Below are 19,332 nucleotides of genomic sequence, written 5' to 3' on the forward strand. Positions count from 1 at the left end.
ATGGACTCTAGTTGTAGTAAATTATTTTTACTTCATCACATGAACAGGCACCGATGCCTTCTCACCAGGCCAATGGACTGGCTCCTACATAACGGTGAAGAGATTTTGCGAAAAATGATGAACTAAAACAAACGAAATGAACAACGAACAAACCAACCAAAAATCCACAAGGAAACAAACACCATGCAGACAAGGCCGCGCTGACCTTGATCAGAGAAATTTCTATTGCATTCAAAATGCACGAGGAGCTGCCGATCAGCCAATCAGCTACCAACGTACCCTTGTTGCCGTCTACTCCTTTTTCTAGGCGCCAAGGTGATCTCTCGACTTTCAAATCAAACACAAGTTACTGTATTTTAAACTTTCGGTGTATTTTATTTTTCGGTACTTTCGGTGCGTCTGCTTCGTACCTAAAATTTCAATACACCGAACAAACAAATCTCTTATTGGCGATGGTGCCATCGTGAGAATAAAGAATTCGAAAAAACATACTAAAACGCATAATCCAATAGGGAACTGCTTCTCTGTACCGAAAATTTCTGTTCACCTAACCTGGCCTTTTGCCCTCATACCTAAAATATTGAGCAACTAATTCTGAATCTAGAATATACTAAGGGGCCGTCCGTAAAGATCGAACATTTTTCACCAAATGAATTATTTTAGTTTAGACCCTACCCCTCCCTCCCTCCCCCTCAAAACGTACAACATGTACATGTAGAACAAAAGTTGCAAGTGCAAGTGTGTCATTGCTCCAACGGCCATGTACATGCATCAATGTTTCTGAAACGAAATTGGTCAACCCCCTCCCACCCCATAACGAAATTATTTCGTTTTGTGAAAAAAAGTTCGTTACAGTCAGACCTCGCATAACCGCACACATCCGTTTTCCACAAAAATGTCCGGATAGGCGAGGGAACCGGATAACCGAACACCGGTTATGCTGGATACATCACGTATGCTGTAAATCTGTAACCAGTTATTTTCTTCCGGATGGCGAGGGATCCGGATAAACGAGGACCGGATGAGCGAGGTCTGACTGTAATTATGGACGAGCCCTATTAAGAAGGGTGGTCCGTAATTTTCGAAAAATTAAAAAAATCCGTCATCAAGCAAAAAAGAGGGTGGGTGGTCAAGAGCGCTGGCGGAATTTAATTTTTTGATTTTCGTACTTTTTCTTTTCTTCAATGGCTTTTATGCACTTCTTGCACTGACTGTACTGTGGATCCATGTAGCGTAACGCAGTGTAGGGTCGATTGTCGCAAACACCCGTGTGATGTACAATCATGTAGGTGTAGGTTGTGCATGGCCGTCGGTACACCTACTACATGTACTTAGCTACTGTACAATATGTACTTAGCTACTGTACAATATGTACTTAGCTACTGTACAATATGTACTTAGCTACTGTACAATATGTACTTAGCTACTGTACAATATGTACTTAGCTACTGTACAATATGTACTTAGCTACTGTACAATATGTATTTAGCTACTGTACAATATATACTTAGCTACTGTACAATGTGTACTTAGCTACTGTACAATATGTACTTAGCTACTGTACAATATGTACTTAGCTACTGTACAATATGTACTTGACACAGGTGCAGTTAGTGAACACAGTGCGAGGAGTTCTTATTTTCTAGCTGGGCATGTGGGAAAATCCAAAAAATGAATTGGAAAAATGGCGGTGGATGAGTGGGTGGGTGGGTCAGAGACAATTTTGCATGAGGACGGATTTTTTAATTTTTCAATAATTACGGACGCCCCTAATGGTTCCTTTCACCTCCTACACGAGAGCAGGTAATGGACACGGAGGAACGCAGAGCAGCATTCATTCAGCGCAGAGCAGCATCCATTCCGGGCAAAACAGCTAAAATGCAAGTGAGGCTGCATGCCCGAGAGTACATGAGTATAATTATGCAGTCATTTTCTGCGTTTCTACTCCAAAAGTACATTTGGACTGGCTACAAAGATTACAGCAAAGCACCACACAAGGATTATTTTCTTGAGATTTGTTTGGCAGAAGGCCTCTCCTTGTGCTTGGCCCAGGCCAAATATAACACCTCGGTGGAGTAAACAAATAACAACTCCCAGATGGACTTGATTGCTGGCCATAACCCCAATCAAAAAGGCCTAGATTTTTCAACAATCAGAAATTAGGTCATCTGCCTCATACTGCTCTTTTTCTCTCCGAAGCTCAACACTAACAAGCCAGCACGAAAGGATAAAAAGGAGACAAAGATCAAAACGATGCAGCTGGTTTCGTTTACTAACACATTGAAATTCAACTCTCCAACTCTCAGTTTGATGACGATTTCTGATGATTATCATATGAAAACGACGTTCAAATCTTAAAATATTGTTCCATTGTTCTCGTGGTATAAGTGCGCTCGCTTTACTTTCATCGATATCAGGCTTCTTGTCTGCACGCCGTGTGTGTGTGTATTGGGGGGGGGGGGGCAATTAGGGTGAGTGGAGGAGGAGGGGGTGGTGGTTGTCCTCGTGTATGTCTGCTCTGCAGCCGGCACTCATTGACGGGGTACATACCTACTGCAGTCCTCCCTCTCTGTTGTTTGCCTTGTGTACTTGCCATCACAGAGGGCCCAATTCCGCTCTGAGACCAAACGTCAATTTCACCACATTTGAGCTCTTCAATAATCCGCTATCGCTCTCAGCCGCTTGCCCTCTGGCTGTGTTAAACAACATCGTGAACTGGAATACCCAACAGACTGGTCTCTCTGACGCAATATATTTGGACAATGCTGATGCTGATGACTATGCACTCCGGGCCGAGATAAACAGAACTGCCACGTGTAAGTCTTGAAATTCTGTTCACGACATTACATCAGCACGGGGTGGTGACCATGGCAACTCACTTTACCGCAGAGAGTTTTGTTCAGTTGCTGCTGTGCTGGCAGGGGAAAGCATTCAAGTTGGAATTGGGGGAGGTGGAAGGTTCAGTACGGGAAACAGCTCCACAGGCAAAACAAGGCTTTGCCTAGTCAAGTGTAGTGTAATGTGTGGTGTGATGTGGTGTGTGGTGTGTGGTGTGAGGTGTAGTGTGCTGTGTGGTGGGAGGTGTGGTGTGATGTGTGGTGCCAGGTGTGGTGCCAGGTGCTGTGCTGTACGTGTGCTGTGCTGTACGTGTGCTGTGCTGTACGTGTGCTGTGCTGTACGTGTGCTGTGCTGTACGTGTGCTGTGCTGTACGTGATAATATTATGTCATGTGATGTGTGGTGTGATGTGTCGTGCCAGGTGTCGTGCCAGGTGTGGTGCTGTCATGTGCTGTGCTGTACGTGACATGTCATGTGATCTGTCATGTGATATGTCATGTGATCTTGCCCTTGTTGCTATCCATACTCATCATTGGTGTGCAGGTTACGTTATCCCCTGCTGTTCCCTGCTGCGTCCTTTTTTTGCTATTCCCCCTGCCCAGTGAATCCGTGCAAGGACGTGCCCCTTGTGTGCGATACGTTCGGACGCCTGGGCTGCCACTGCCGCAATGACCCGCCGCCTCTACCAAGTGCCACCAGCAGTACTGGTGGCAGCAGCAGCAGCTCAATGATACCAGCGCTGATGACGCCCGCTTACAACGGCACGACGTGCGTGGAGAAGGATGCGTGCGGTGATGCCTGCTCCAAGGCGGTGGACTGCAAGCCGGAAAGTGCCATCCTGTCAAGCTTTACCTGCACGTGTTCAGATAGCAAGGTACCGGAAGACGGAAAATGTGTTGGTGAGTACAAAGTGTAGGTGTGTGTGTGTGTGTGTGTGTGTGTGTGTGTGTGTGTGTGTGTGTGTGTGTGTGTGTGTCTGTGTGTGTGTGTGTGTGTGCGTGTGTGTGTGTCCCATATGGTGCAGTGGTATGTGCAGTCGATTTCTAATCGAGAGGTTGCGGGTTCAATTCCCGACGATTATGGTCGCACATGTCTTTCTTCTCTTTCTCATTTTCCTAGCTCTTCTTTCATTCTCCTGGGTGTTTACCAGCCAGTGTATGCCGGAGTATGTGGTGTAGTGTTTGTGTGTCGAAAAGGAAAAAAAAGGAAAAAAAGAATGAAAGAATAAAAATAAATAAAAATGAAAAATAGGGATTCACTGGCCAGAAAAAGCCACTTCAATTAGCTGTGTGGTGGATACCAGGCTAAAAACAGTGGCGGTCAATTCATCAGCCTTGCAAGCTGTCGAATGGTGTAATCCCAGCACTAGTTGCTATGTCTAACATAGCTATCATTGCTTCAGCGACATGCAGGTCTGAGGTGTGTTTGTGTGTGTGCGTGTATGTGTGTGTGTGTGTGTGTGTGTGTGTGTGTGTGTGTGTGTGTGTGTGTGTGTGTGTGGTGGAGTTGCCAGCGTGGATCAGTGCAATGCCAGAACTGCCAGAGGTGGTTCCGCAGCAAGGGTGGCTACTCTGTTCATCGATGCCAGCCTGTCACGAGTTCTCCTACACCAACAGTCAGTCTGTCTGTGCCACTTTCAGCTTGTTGCCAGCAGCACTGCCCAACATGTCAGCGATGCTTCCGTTCTGCGGCCGGGTTCAAGCGTCACAACTGCAATCGTGGTGCGAGACCATCTGCTGCTGAGAGAGCAGCTCTGCCCCTCAGCTGCCCACGTTGTAAACGCAATTTCCGCCGGCAGCAGGACCTAGCCAGACATTCGCGGTCCTGCTTGTGATCCGTGTCCCGTTTTCTGGTCCCCTTTCCATAGGGGTGACACTTGCCCCTCTGGGCAGTCATGCTGCTAGTAGTAGTAGTAGTAGTAGTGTGTGTGTGTGTGTGTGTGTGTGTGTGTGTGTGTGTGTGTGTGTGTGTGTGTGTGTGTGTGTGTGTGTGTGTGTGTGTGTGTGTGTGTGTGTGTGTGTGTGTAAACATTGTTCTCGCCGTTGTGGACGGCCTGGGGTGTCCCCAGCCGTCCAGACCAACAGTGCCTGAGGTGGGGTATTCACCTCCAGGAGACTTGGTTGGATAGTTACGATGCCGACACTCTCCTCGTCGCCCCCACCTCGTAGTCCTTCGCGAGGCTTTGCAAGCCCGCGAGTGGAGCAAACTACCGCACGAAGACGACGACTTGGAACGACTCTGAGCGTTGGCTCATGGAATGTTCGCTCTGTTGTGGAGAGTGATGGACCAGTTCTAGCGGCAGCCGTGAGAGGAATCGTTTCCGATGATAAGCCAGAGCCATAGCTGCTGGAGATGGCTCTCTCGAACATGGTCCCGCTCGTCGTTCTATATTGTCGGCCCCGTAAGGGGACACGTGACCGTAATGGCAGTGTTTACCAGGACCAGGACCAGGTGTGTGTGTGTGTGTGTGTGTGCATGTGTGTGTGTGTGCATGTGTGTGTGTGCATGTGTGTATGCATATGTGTGTGTGTGTGTGCATGTGTGTATGTGTGTGGGTGCGTGCGTGCGTGCGTGTGTGTGTGTGGGGGGGGGGGGGGGGGGTGTGCGTGCATTCGTGTGTGACAACTTACGGTGAAAATGTAATTTCACAAAATTTCAGTGTACTTTTCTTTTCGGTACTTTCGGTGCTTCTGTTTCATACCTAAAATTTCAATACACCGAACAAACACTAACACACATAATCCAATAGGGAACTGCTTTTCTGTACCTAAGATTTCTGTTCACCTAACCTTGCCCTTTGCCCTCATGCCGAGAATATTGAGCACGTAAACAAATTTCTGAAATTAGAGCACTTTGAAGTCAGCCAAAGAAATGGTATTCACTCCGTGCATCAGTATGTCAACAACTGTATGTGTGCTGCAAGTTGAACATGTCCAACATTACTTTTGCATCATAATATAATTAGATAATGGTGGATCGGAGCATGCAACAGTTAGCACGAGACTGATGCGGCGACACACTGACACTCGACTGCCTCACTCAGTGTTCAATAGAGCAGGTCAGTGCTGTGAATCAAATCGACGACGGCGGCGGGTCAAGGCACCTTCAAAACGTGATCTCTGTTGCCAGGCGGTCTCCGTAGAGGCCATTCACACGACGTGCAAGCACTTGCACGCATGTGACCAAGATATCAAAATGCAAACCGCGATCCAGTTCACAAGGTGCTGGACAAACTTTGCATGCGTCACTACAGCCACAGTGAACCCCTAAAAATGCCAGGACATTTTAAATTTTGAATTCTCCTTTTGAAAAATAATAGTACCCCTTCAGAAAGTGGTGGACATCACGCAACTGCATTGTAAATAAAAGAGGGGATTGTCAACTGACAACCGCTCTATTTAGTTGCTATTCACTTTGACAAACCAAACCCCCTTGTATTTAATAGTTCCCGTGCTACATTAATTTTGCAGCGCGCGCTTTCAACAAGCAACACTTTTGCTCGTGTGCAAAGTATAATCGTGTGCACAGAGGCCCCGGCCAAGTTAAAAAATCAGATGCACGCCTGGGTCCAAGTTTATCGTATGCGAGTAAATATCCTTGGAAACGGTACGGTAAAGGGAGTTTGAACGTCATCTGAATGGCCCATTAGCCAGGGCCATTTGGCTGAAATAGCATCCCTTCGTCCTGGTTGCTGGAGGTTTGCTAGAGCAGGTGGTCACCTTATCCGAGTGGTCGCCTTATCCAAGTGGTCACCTTATCCGAGTGGTCACCTTATCCGAGTGGTCACCTTATCCGAGTGGTCACCTTATCCGTGTGGTCACCTTATCCGGGTGGTCACCTTATCCGAGTGGTCACCTTATCCGAGTGGTCACCTTATCCGTGTGGTCACCTTGTCCGTGTGGTCGCCTTAACAGGTTTTACTGTATTCCGCTAGCGACTGCACATTCGTAGTCGACAATATCTTGCATGTATTACTAAATCATTAGGTTTGGGCTTCACAGACGAATTGTAGTATGCGTGATGTACGTGGTGCATAAATGGTGAACAGGTGGTAGTGTATCTCGACATGTCGTCCTTATAAGCAATATTTACAGTGCGCTCTAGGACAATTTGGGGAAGCCAACTCTCATGGCCACATGAGTACGGAAACTCCATGCCTCTACCACACTTCTGCCAACTTTCACCAGGCTCAAACCTGGCACAGTCAGACCTCGCTTATCCGCTCCTCTCTTATCCGGATCCCTCGCCATTCGGACCGAAATCGCCGGTTACACTACCACCTGTTCACCATTTACGCGCCACGTACATCGCACATGCTACAGTTCGTCTGTGAAGTCCAACCCTAATGATTTAGTAATAAATGCAAGATATTGTCGACTACGAATGTGCAGTCAAAAAAGTGTACAATTAGGGGTAGAAATAAAGCAGGTCCCTTGAGCGGTCGTCTTACACAGGTTTAACTGCACTTCTTCCAGTAGATGGGTTCATTTATTTCTACCCCTGATTGTACACTTTTTTTATAAGTAAATTAAAGTGAATTATCGTGCCCGTTCCCGAAGGGAACTCACGACGGCCGCTAACACTCTGTGAACCCTAGCGGCAGATGCAGCGTCTAACGGTGTGTATGAGTGGATAAGTCTCACGACCGCTGGCACAAGTGCCGAGAAAGACGCTGTTAGACTCATCCATGTACCCCGTGTGCCCGGCCACAAGTTCCTACTTGACTGTGGGTAGCAGCACGGCTGGAAAAACAGCTACCATGCAGAACTTGAACCAGGCACCTCTGGTATCTCCAGCATGGTCATTGACCAGCCCACTGTCCCTGCCTGGTTGCAATATACTATAGGGTCAAATGTCTAGTCGAGATTTTGCAAGGTCACATTGCATACGACAGCAAAGCATATATAATAATAATAATACCCACAGCTCGCATCTTCCCTGAACCTGTTAGACAGGAGCAGAGCGACGCATCTGTCAACAGTGTCAAAGCATGTATATTTTCTATTTAAATGCGCAAGTACACACGGGCTGCAAGCACAATTACATGGAAGTGAATGTGATAATGGCGAAAAACAAGGTGGCGGAAGGGGGTGGACGGTGGCAAAGCAACAGGGAGGAAAATTCAGGAGCAAAATTAACAATTGCACAAATATGAGAGTACCTGAAATCAATAGTACCTGTATGCTAGTACATGCATTTTAGTATTTCGGTAACATTTGGACTGGGTACGTCCGCTAGGCTCAAAAGCAGAATCTCTTTGTCGAGTTGACAGGTAACAATGATCTCGTACAGGAAACCGGTGTTTTGGGCTGTTCACTTATTGTTATTCCCCATGTCAGTGAATGTCAGTGAATTTCTCGTGTGTTTCTATTATTTACAGTTGTCACTTGTACCGTACCTATTATCACAAATGGGCAGCACGCTGTACCGGAAATATCTTCCCAACAAAAGGCCAACTATTCATGCAGTGCTCATCATGTGTTAGTTGGAGATGCACAGCCAGCATGCCAGGCTAATCGCACGTTGACTTCAACACCCACATGCAAAGGTGAGCAACGTGTACATTGCTAAAGTTGAAATTTCTTTAGCGACGGGAACCTTGCAGCTCGCGGCAGCCATTTTCGTGTCTCAGCTGTTTCAAGTCATTTGTCAGGTCGCTAAAAGGGGCATTGTGAACAGGCCTTAGTAAGGTAAGATATCGACAACCTTAGCAAAAGTACGATAACGCTAACTTCAACGGTACTCACTTCCAGCCGTGACAAAAGACGTTATCAGGTAACGGAAAAACGTTACGGAGGTCAAAATAACGGGCCGACGTTCGTTATGGTAATTCTGCAAAATTGGCATTGTTTTGTAACTGGTGGGAGATAAAAAGCACGTGCAGATCGAGATCAGAGTCAAGATTGCTTCCTCTTGTGACATTTAGCTTTTTTTGGCGAGTTTTGGCTTTCAGTTGACAATGTCTGCGTCATCTGCTTCGTGCCTTTCACCCTCTATCCCATCTGGGAAACAAAGGACCGGTTCCGCGGCACTCCTGAGCTGCGGAAGAAATTCATCAGCCTTTCCCAGACGTGCTGGAGCTGGAGAACCCCTACAGTCTTCGGTGCTGCGTTTAGGAAAGGTTTTTCAAGGACTGGGGAACAGCGAAAACTCATTTTCGCCGTGTCTTTGCCATTCCTGAGTGAAAAACCTCGCCAAGGTATTCATTCGGAACGACAGCAAGCTAACCCCAGGTTCAAAATTTTGAATTTCCCACACTTGTTTCCACGAAAATTCACATCGCCATGGTTGTCACGACTACTTCGTCTGAACTATAATGTACATTGTGCTATGGGAAAAGCACAGCAACATGTGCAGCTGATGGCACTATACTAACACCCAGTTGTCCAGGTGAGCAAAACGGGTATCAATGTATCCTGATTAGATGACGAGTATAACAAAGTGTGCCAGCCTTTCAACACTGTTATTCGTGCAACTGATGATGTACGGGTCACACAATGCAGGATGTACTGTTGTTTTCATGATATCTGCAACTATGTGAGAGAGACACCAAAAAGTTAGGGTGCCAGTTTCCAATGAATGGACTGTAGCGACACCTGGGTATCATCGTTCAGGCCAACCTGAAGTGGAATGCCAACATCCAGCACATCGAGAGCAAAGTTGCGCGCACTCTCCACCTCTTGAGACGGATTCGTGGACGTCTTTCACCCACCGCCCTGTCAGCACTGTACACCACGTATATACGCCCCGTTATCGAAATATGATTCTCTGGCTATGTCAGCTATGAATGTTCAGCAACAAGATGCCCTCGAACGTCTCCAACGGCGGTCAGCAAAACTCTGCCTCCGACTCCCCCTCTTCAGTCCTTGCCACCACAGTTCGTTACTCCACCACGTCACTTGGCCTACCCTCTCATCCCGCAGGAAGCTCAAGCGGCTACTCTTTGCACACACCATCGCTGTCAAACGATCCCCACCACACATCTAGCTTGCGACCTCCGGCTACATCACGGAGCCACCAAGCCGAGAATTGAGGCGTCATCGAGTCTTTGCCCTCCCCACCACCCACTCCACCCGCCTTCAACGTTCACCCTTGTACTCAGCATGCACTCAGTACAACCACCTGCCACCACACTGGTACTCCCTCCGAGAAATAAATGCATTCAAAAGAGAGGTTACCCCGATCATAGTATCATCTATTTGCACATGCTCCAACCCCCGCTGTAGCCCAGCCTAGGTATAGTATTTTAATCAAGGTATATCGCCTACCTGCCCTCGCAATGGATATACTTCCCTCCTCGTCTTTACTTAAATGAAGCACCCAAACCACGGCTGCCACTAGCCACTGTTTCTCCCGGTTTATTGCACCCACTCTGATTGATAACACATAGTACTGTCTCTCTCTTATTGGCTATGGCCACCGTGAGAATAAAGATAATAATGTACATTGTGCCATGGGAAAAGTCAGCTTGTACGATCCGAAGTACGGAAAGGTTTGCGTTTACGTTAGCGCTTTTTTTAGCTAAGGATATCTAATAGTGAGGTTCTGCTTCAGGTTACGGGGATGCGATGCGAAGAATCTCCGGACCTCTCTTCGCGTTTCCGTAGTGCTAAGAACATCTGTTGTGCTCTACGCCACGTAGAGACAGCACGTGGAATGTGCACTGGGAATTTCTCCTTCCATATTTGGTATTTGATCGATGCCCAGCAGGTCTCTACGCTTTGCATGTGCCACAACGTAGAGAACAGCATCTAGTCGTAGAAATCTGGACTCAAAACATGCCAAGATGTAGACTCTAGCCCAGACACCTAAACATGTTAACCATACAGCTTGCTTAAGAGCGCCTAGGTCTATTGCTTTATAACCTAATAGTGTAACCTTTCATTTACTGTTTTCTAGCTGTGACCTGCCAGGTGCAACCTATCAGCAGCGGGACATCTAGCCAAACAGGGACGATCAGATATCAAGAATCCGTAATCTACACCTGCAATACTGGCTACACACTGAGTGGAGTGAGCACAGCAACATGTGCAGCTGATGGCACTATACTAACACCCAGTTGTCAAGGTGAGCAAAACGGGTATCAATGTATCCTGATTAGATGACGAGTATAACAAAGTGTGCCAGCCTTTTAACACTGTTATTCGTGCAACTGATGATGTACGGGTCACACAATGCAGGATGTACTGTTGTTTTCATGATATCTGCAACTATGTGAGAGAGACACCAAAAAGTTAGGGTGCCAGTTTCCAATGAATGGACTGTAGCGACACCTGGGTATCATCGTTCAGGCCAACCTGAAGTGGAATGCCAACATCCAGCACATCGAGAGCAAAGTTGCGCGCACTCTCCACCTCTTGAGACGGATTCGTGGACGTCTTTCACCCACCGCCCTGTCAGCACTGTACACCACGTATATACGCCCCGTTATCGAAATATGATTCTCTGGCTATGTCAGCTATGAATGTTCAGCAACAAGATGCCCTCGAACGTCTCCAACGGCGGTCAGCAAAACTCTGCCTCCGACTCCCCCTCTTCAGTCCTTGCCACCACAGTTCGTTACTCCACCACGTCACTTGGCCTACCCTCTCATCCCGCAGGAAGCTCAAGCGGCTACTCTTTGCACACACCATCGCTGTCAAACGATCCCCACCACACATCTAGCTTGCGACCTCCGGCTACATCACGGAGCCACAAAGCCGAGAATTGAGGCGTCATCGAGTCTTTGCCCTCCCCACCACCCACTCCACCCGCCTTCAACGTTCACCCTTGTACTCAGCATGCACTCAGTACAACCACCTGCCACCACACTGGTACTCCCTCCGAGAAATAAATGCATTCAAAAGAGAGGTTACCCCGATCATAGTATCATCTATTTGCACATGCTCCAACCCCCGCTGTAGCCCAGCCTAGGTATAGTATTTTAATCAAGGTATATCGCCTACCTGCCCTCGCAATGGATATACTTCCCTCCTCGTCTTTACTTAAATGAAGCACCCAAACCACGGCTGCCACTAGCCACTGTTTCTCCCGGTTTATTGCACCCACTCTGATTGATAACACATAGTACTGTCTCTCTCTTATTGGCTATGGCCACCGTGAGAATAAAGATAATAATGTACATTGTGCCATGGGAAAAGTCAGCTTGTACGATCCGAAGTACGGAAAGGTTTGCGTTTACGTTAGCGCTTTTTTTAGCTAAGGATATCTAATAGTGAGGTTCTGCTTCAGGTTACGGGGATGCGATGCGAAGAATCTCCGGACCTCTCTTCGCGTTTCCGTAGTGCTAAGAACATCTGTTGTGCTCTACGCCACGTAGAGACAGCACGTGGAATGTGCACTGGGAATTTCTCCTTCCATATTTGGTATTTGATCGATGCCCAGCAGGTCTCTACGCTTTGCATGTGCCACAACGTAGAGAACAGCATCTAGTCGTAGAAATCTGGACTCAAAACATGCCAAGATGTAGACTCTAGCCCAGACACCTAAACATGTTAACCATACAGCTTGCTTAAGAGCGCCTAGGTCTATTGCTTTATAACCTAATAGTGTAACCTTTCATTTACTGTTTTCTAGCTGTGACCTGCCAGGTGCAACCTATCAGCAGCGGGACATCTAGCCAAACAGGGACGATCAGATATCAAGAATCCGTAATCTACACCTGCAATACTGGCTACACACTGAGTGGAGTGAGCACAGCAACATGTGCAGCTGATGGCACTATACTAACACCCAGTTGTCAAGGTGAGCAAAACGGGTATCAATGTATCCTGATTAGATGACGAGTATAACAAAGTGTGCCAGCCTTTTAACACTGTTATTCGTGCAACTGATGATGTACGGGTCACACAATGCAGGATGTACTGTTGTTTTCATGATATCTGCAACTATGTGAGAGAGACACCAAAAAGTTAGGGTGCCAGTTTCCAATGAATGGACTGTAGCGACACCTGGGTATCATCGTTCAGGCCAACCTGAAGTGGAATGCCAACATCCAGCACATCGAGAGCAAAGTTGCGCGCACTCTCCACCTCTTGAGACGGATTCGTGGACGTCTTTCACCCACCGCCCTGTCAGCACTGTACACCACGTATATACGCCCCGTTATCGAAATATGATTCTCTGGCTATGTCAGCTATGAATGTTCAGCAACAAGATGTCCTCGAGCGTCTCCAACGGCGGTCAGCAAAACTCTGCCTCCGACTCCCCCTCTTCAGTCCTTGCCACCACAGTTCGTTACTCCACCACGTCACTTGGCCTACCCTCTCATCCCGCAGGAAGCTCAAGCGGCTACTCTTTGCACACACCATCGCTGTCAAACGATCCCCACCACACATCTAGCTTGCGACCTCCGGCTACATCACGGAGCCACCAAGCCGAGAATTGAGGCGTCATCGAGTCTTTGCCCTCCCCACCACCCACTCCACCCGCCTTCAACGTTCACCCTTGTACTCAGCATGCACTCAGTACAACCACCTGCCACCACACTGGTACTCCCTCCGAGAAATAAATGCATTCAAAAGAGAGGTTACCCCGATCATAGTATCATCTATTTGCACATGCTCCAACCCCCGCTGTAGCCCAGCCTAGGTATAGTATTTTAATCAAGGTATATCGCCTACCTGCCCTCGCAATGGATATACTTCCCTCCTCGTCTTTACTTAAATGAAGCACCCAAACCACGGCTGCCACTAGCCACTGTTTCTCCCGGTTTATCGCACCCACTCTGATTGATAACACATAGTACTGTCTCTCTCTTATTGGCTATGGCCACCGTGAGAATAAAGATAATAATGTACATTAATAATAATAATAATGACAGTTCGCATTTCACTCATTGCATGAGGTCAACGCATCTGTTAACAATTTCGAGCCAAGCAGCTCTATCAGAAGCAGATTGCACAGCATCCAGAAGCGACAGATTAATGCATTGTAAGTCTTTCTTGACAACGTCGATCCATCTCAGACGTGGCCGTCCTCGGGGTCGTCGTATGTCTGTTGTGTTGATCGACATTAGGAGGGCTTGGAAAGAGGACGATTCTTCGCCTTCCCTCACTACATGGCCGAACCACAGCAGTCTCCGTTGCCTGCAGACTTGGGATAGTGGGGTCTGCTCGGTTCTGGCATACAGCGCTGTGTTCGAGATTCGTTGTGGGTACGTGATACCAATGATGGTACGTAGTTTCTTCCGGTGCCATACATTGACGACGTCGGTTAATGTTTGCGATAAGGTCCAAAGCGCACAATTATACAGCAAGACAGGCAATATCAGGCAGGAAAACATACACAGCCTGGAATTCAGGTTGTGGCGTTTCCATGGAATGCCTGCAAATGCCCGATTTGCAGCAGACACTCTAGCTGCTATGTCTTCTGCTGTGCCTAGCATACTCCCCAGCAGCTTCACCGATTTCCAGGAATCATCTTCCTTGGTCACAGTGAAATATTGAGTTTTTGCCACGTTCAGCTTCAGATTGTCATCCGAGAAAACGGGTTCACACACACGGACGGTTTCTTCCACAGATGATCGCTCGTTCTGATGGGCAGTGGTGTCGTCTGCGTATTGTGTGAAAGTTGCTGGTAGGTCTGACGCGGGTAGAGCTTGCTCTCGGATCCTACGCATGGAACCTTCGGCGTAAGTTATAAACATTATAGTCAGCTAAAAACCTTTTCGCACCCTGGCTGACGAATTTCTTCAACGCTGTTCAAGCTACAGAGTACTGTCCTGACGACATGCGCTGCGGCCTCATCGTTCCCATCTACAAAGCCGGCAAGCCTCTAGGACATCCAAAAAGCTACCGCCCCGTTATGCTCCTTTCCGTCGTCCGTAAGATCTTGACGTCAATACTCACTCGACGACACACACTCCATGTGCAGTCATATGTGGCAGAGAGCCAAGCTGGTTTCCGCCCTGGCAGATCGACCACGGATGGTGTCTTTTACGCCAGGACGATGTGTGAGCGCGCACTACTTGGCGACTGGTCATATTCATCGGCACTATTGGACTTCAGCGGTGCGTTTGACACTGTCATTCGTCAGGTTGCTCTGGAGAGGTTAGCCACTGCTGGCGCACCAACGTCCACCACTGCAGTCCTAGTATCAAACACAACAGCCCGCACGAAGCTTGGTAAACAACTAAGCAAACCATTTCCAACATGTTTAATGTACATTGTGCCATGGGAAAAGTCAGCTTGTACGATCCGAAGTACGGAAAGGTTTGCGTTTACGTTAGCGCTTTTTTTAGCTAAGGATATCTAATAGTGAGGTTCTGCTTCAGGTTACGGGGATGCGATGCGAAGAATCTCCGGACCTCTCTTCGCGTTTCCGTAGTGCTAAGAACATCTGTTGTGCTCTACGCCACGTAGAGACAGCACGTGGAATGTGCACTGGGAATTTCTCCTTCCATATTTGGTATTTGATCGATGCCCAGCAGGTCTCTACGCTTTGCATGTGCCACAACGTAGAGAACAGCATCTAGTCGTAGAAATCTGGACTCAAAACATGCCAAGATGTAGACTCTAGCCCAGACACCTAAACATGTTAACCATACAGCTTGCTTAAGAGCGCCTAGGTCTATTGCTTTATAACCTAATAGTGTAACCTTTCATTTACTGTTTTCTAGCTGTGACCTGCCAGGTGCAACCTATCAGCAGCGGGACATCTAGCCAAACAGGGACGATCAGATATCAAGAATCCGTAATCTACACCTGCAATACTGGCTACACACTGAGTGGAGTGAGCACAGCAACATGTGCAGCTGATGGCACTATACTAACACCCAGTTGTCAAGGTGAGCAAAACGGGTATCAATGTATCCTGATTAGATGACGAGTATAACAAAGTGTGCCAGCCTTTTAACACTGTTATTCGTGCAACTGATGATGTACGGGTCACACAATGCAGGATGTACTGTTGTTTTCATGATATCTGCAACTATGTGAGAGAGACACCAAAAAGTTAGGGTGCCAGTTTCCAATGAATCGACTGTAAGCATGCACTGACGCGATTCAGAAAAAAAGCTGACAAGCAGACGGGAATACTTCCTTAGGGACCATCGCAAAAGTTCGCAGAAGCCCCCGAAACGAAGACCGTTAGTTTCGGGCCTGACCCCCCCCCCCCCCCCCTCCCTCCCCCCTCAAACGAAACGACAGTCACAATATGGGCTGCATTATTTCACTTGGATGCTCACAAATAATAATTATTATAATATACTACACAAGCATTGTTGTATCAGTGTGTAACAATGTACAGCACTTTATAAATGCAACGATGATATCACCTTGCAGTGGGTGATCTAAGAACGAGAACAGCTAGAGCTATGCAGTTGTATCCTTTGAGCATGCTAATCTATATCAGCTCCTACATGTCGTCAATACTTTTTTTGAATTGAAGCCCGGTTTGCGATTTTCGACACCGACTCCCTCCCCCCCCCCCCCCCCCAAACGTATGCTCTTCGTTTCAGGGGCTTCTGCGAACTTTTGCGATGGTCCCTTAGTACAATAGAACAAAGAATGGTGACAGTTGCAAGCATACAGTACTCAAAACCAAATGAGCACGTGAAGAGCTTTGAAAAGAAAACGCTGTATGCGCCAGATCTTCAAAATCGAGATTTTTGACCCAACTGAAAGATCACATCGAGGTGAATTTGATCGCGAGGTCATTTTCGGCGAAAATGCAGTACATCCTACAGAAAACCCCATTCAAACAGTGTACGTATAGAATATAAGCTGAGCCCCGAGTGTTTACGGGAAACAAAAACCCTAGGCAAAAAAACGAGGCGATGCCGAGATTTTTGCCGAGGGTTTTTCTCGTAAACACGAGGGCGAAGCTTATATTCTATTTAAATTATAGCATAAAAACCTCCAGTCATTTTCCTAAAAAGTGGTTTTTATAACACCAGGTTTTTTATACAGGTTTTTACAGCACCAGGTTTTTTATACAGGTTTGTTTATACGAGTGATTACCAGAAATATAACCTGCTTTTTAGAACACGCAAATGACTAGAGGTTTTTTGATACCATAATTTAAATTTGAATATTGATATGTTGTATCATGATGTTTGAACCGTGGTACATGCTGCTGCGCTTTTGCAACAGTTCTACTCACATTCATTTTAGTCATCAGCTTAGTACACACAGTTCCGGCATTGCATTGCTGATACATTCACCTATCGTGCTGACGAGTGCACCACATTTCTGGATATTATTCCCAATCCAGTTGTCTTTCAGTTCACCAGGCGTCTCCTAAGAGCAAGAACAAAGTATTCTCTCCAACAAGCAGTTTCGCCTTCTGTTGCGAGAGAGGTACAGTTCACCTTTAGCTAGATGATAGATACATCATACACACACTACAATGTAGGCCAGTTAGGTCTATATCATGTCTCTGTCCAGTGGAATTCCTTGGCACGGCCGTTATTCTCACATAATGTTCCTTGTTTATGCAGGCAGGGAAGCAGGTCCCTTGAGCGGTCGTCTTACACAGGTTTTACTGCACTTCTTCCAGTAGATGGGTTCATCTATAATGTGGTCTCTGTTACCAGGTGGTCTCCTGATCCAGGGTCATTTTACTGGAAATAGCATTCCTTGCTCCTGGTTTCAGTGGTCTTCTTGGACAGGTAGTCGCCTTATCCGAGTGGCCGCCTTGACCGGTTTTACTGTAATATTTTCCATCAAAACCTGTCAAAACAACAAACACACCCGTAGTCACATGTAAGCGCATCCAGGGATCACGGCCACCACGCTCTATCAGCAGGACAGGACACTAGGCTCAGAAAACACAGCATGCCTGAAGACCAGAGCAATGCCGCAGTCCCGATTGTTGCCTCCTAACACACGTATCATGTGTAGGCACGTTGTACGTTAGCCAAGGATGGAAAACGCGTGACTTGCTTTCACCTTCTCCGTACATATGCATGTTATTTTGATATGAACAAAATAATGTGAAAACGTCAGAAGGGTAAGTTACATCAAATAGTCTATTCACCGGTATACGATGTACTGATACATTTACTGCTACTAGCAAGAGTATATAAGCCCCCCAAGAGTGGGCAACTGTGCACATGGGATCTCCGACGGCGAAAACTCACATCACATGTCTCAAGTACGTTGTGTACTGCGTACAGACGAAGGATAGGGTGCGCGCAATCCGAATATCTGCCGTGATCATGCTGGTGAGTTGCATACGCGCAGTGAGTTTCTGCGAGAGAGTGCTTTTTTTATTACTCCGCTGCTCACTAAAAACTGGCTGGAAGCGTACAACTGCGACACTACACCACGTGATGCGAGCTTTCACCGCCGGTGAGCCCATAGAAAGGGTATCAGGAGTTTGCACACACTTCGGGGCTTATAATTATACTTTTGCTACTAGTAGCTGACCCTGCTTTCGTTTGACTCCATTTTTCCTTCCAGTTACCCCGACTACCGAAGCTCCCACTACGACTCCAGCTCCCACGACTACCGCAGCCCCCACTACAACTCCAGTTCCCACGACAACCGCAGCCCCCACTACGACTCCAGCTCCCACGACTACCGCAGCCCCCACTACAACTCCAGTTCCTACGACTACCGCAGTCCCCACTACAACTCCAGTTCCCACGACAACCGCAGCCCCCACTACGACTCCAGTTCCCCCGACTACTGTAGCCCCCACTACGACTCCAGCTCCCACGACTACCGCAGCCCCCACTACAACTCCAGTTCCTACGACTACCGCAGTCCCCACTACAACTCCAGTTCCCATGACAACTGCAGCCCCCACCACAACTCCAGTTCCTACGACAACCACTGCCCCCACCACGACAGACAGTGTTACCATTACCACTAATATTAACGCAACAATGGCAGTCCCCACGATGCCTCAAGTTGCCACCGCTAATGAAAGCTCGGCTGCCACCACTAGTCAAACAGCAGATACGGTTTCCCCCGGGCAGAATTCAACCACACCTTCCTCTGGGCAGAATGGAACCACACCAGATGCGGGGCAGGTGCCACACGGGGGACATTCGGAGAATGGGTCCACGCACACCGCAGAAACTACCCAGGAAACCAAAACAACGAACGAATCTACGTTGGGAACAAAGACTGAGCTTCCATTCGTACCGCCCCACGATAATGTGTCCCGCACAAGCCCTCCGCCAGACCAAGAAGCAACAGCAACCAGTTCCTTCTCACAGCTTGAGAACGGCCCAGCAGTCACAGGTATGTGCTAGTATCCGAGTGTATTGTATGCAATGCTCTGCCTGTCTCTGACGCTGTGTATTGTATGCAATGCTCTGCCTATCTCTGACGCTGTGTATTGTATGCAATGCTCTGCCTATCTCTGACGCTGTGTTTACGCGAGGCGTTTCAACCCGGGTTTAGTTCGACCCGGGTCAAGTTAGGCCCACCGGAACCGGTCTGGTTGGTCAGGTTATCACCGGATCAAATTGTTGGCCACCACCAAATGTTTCCTACTGTGGAGGACGTGTGTACCCGCCATATCACACACAAAGTATAAAAGG

At 47.6% G+C, this 19,332-nt stretch overlaps 1 protein-coding gene across 1 annotated transcript in view; it reads left to right on the forward strand.

Moving 5' to 3' along the window:
- The window catches only part of LOC135824296 (slit homolog 2 protein-like), a 107,510-nt gene that overhangs the window by 80,981 nt on the left and 7,197 nt on the right, over positions 1–19,332 (forward strand). Inside the window, exons 25-28 of the mRNA XM_065337028.1 lie at positions 2,602–2,816; positions 3,440–3,736; positions 8,218–8,385; positions 18,242–19,030. Of these exons, the coding sequence (XP_065193100.1) occupies positions 2,602–2,816; positions 3,440–3,736; positions 8,218–8,385; positions 18,242–19,030 (1,469 nt within the window). The remainder of the gene's footprint in view (positions 1–2,601; positions 2,817–3,439; positions 3,737–8,217; positions 8,386–18,241; positions 19,031–19,332) is intronic.

The sequence above is a fragment of the Sycon ciliatum genome, chromosome 9 (assembly GCF_964019385.1).
Source record: "Sycon ciliatum chromosome 9, ocSycCili1.1, whole genome shotgun sequence".
Taxonomy (NCBI): Eukaryota; Metazoa; Porifera; class Calcarea; order Leucosolenida; family Sycettidae; genus Sycon; species Sycon ciliatum.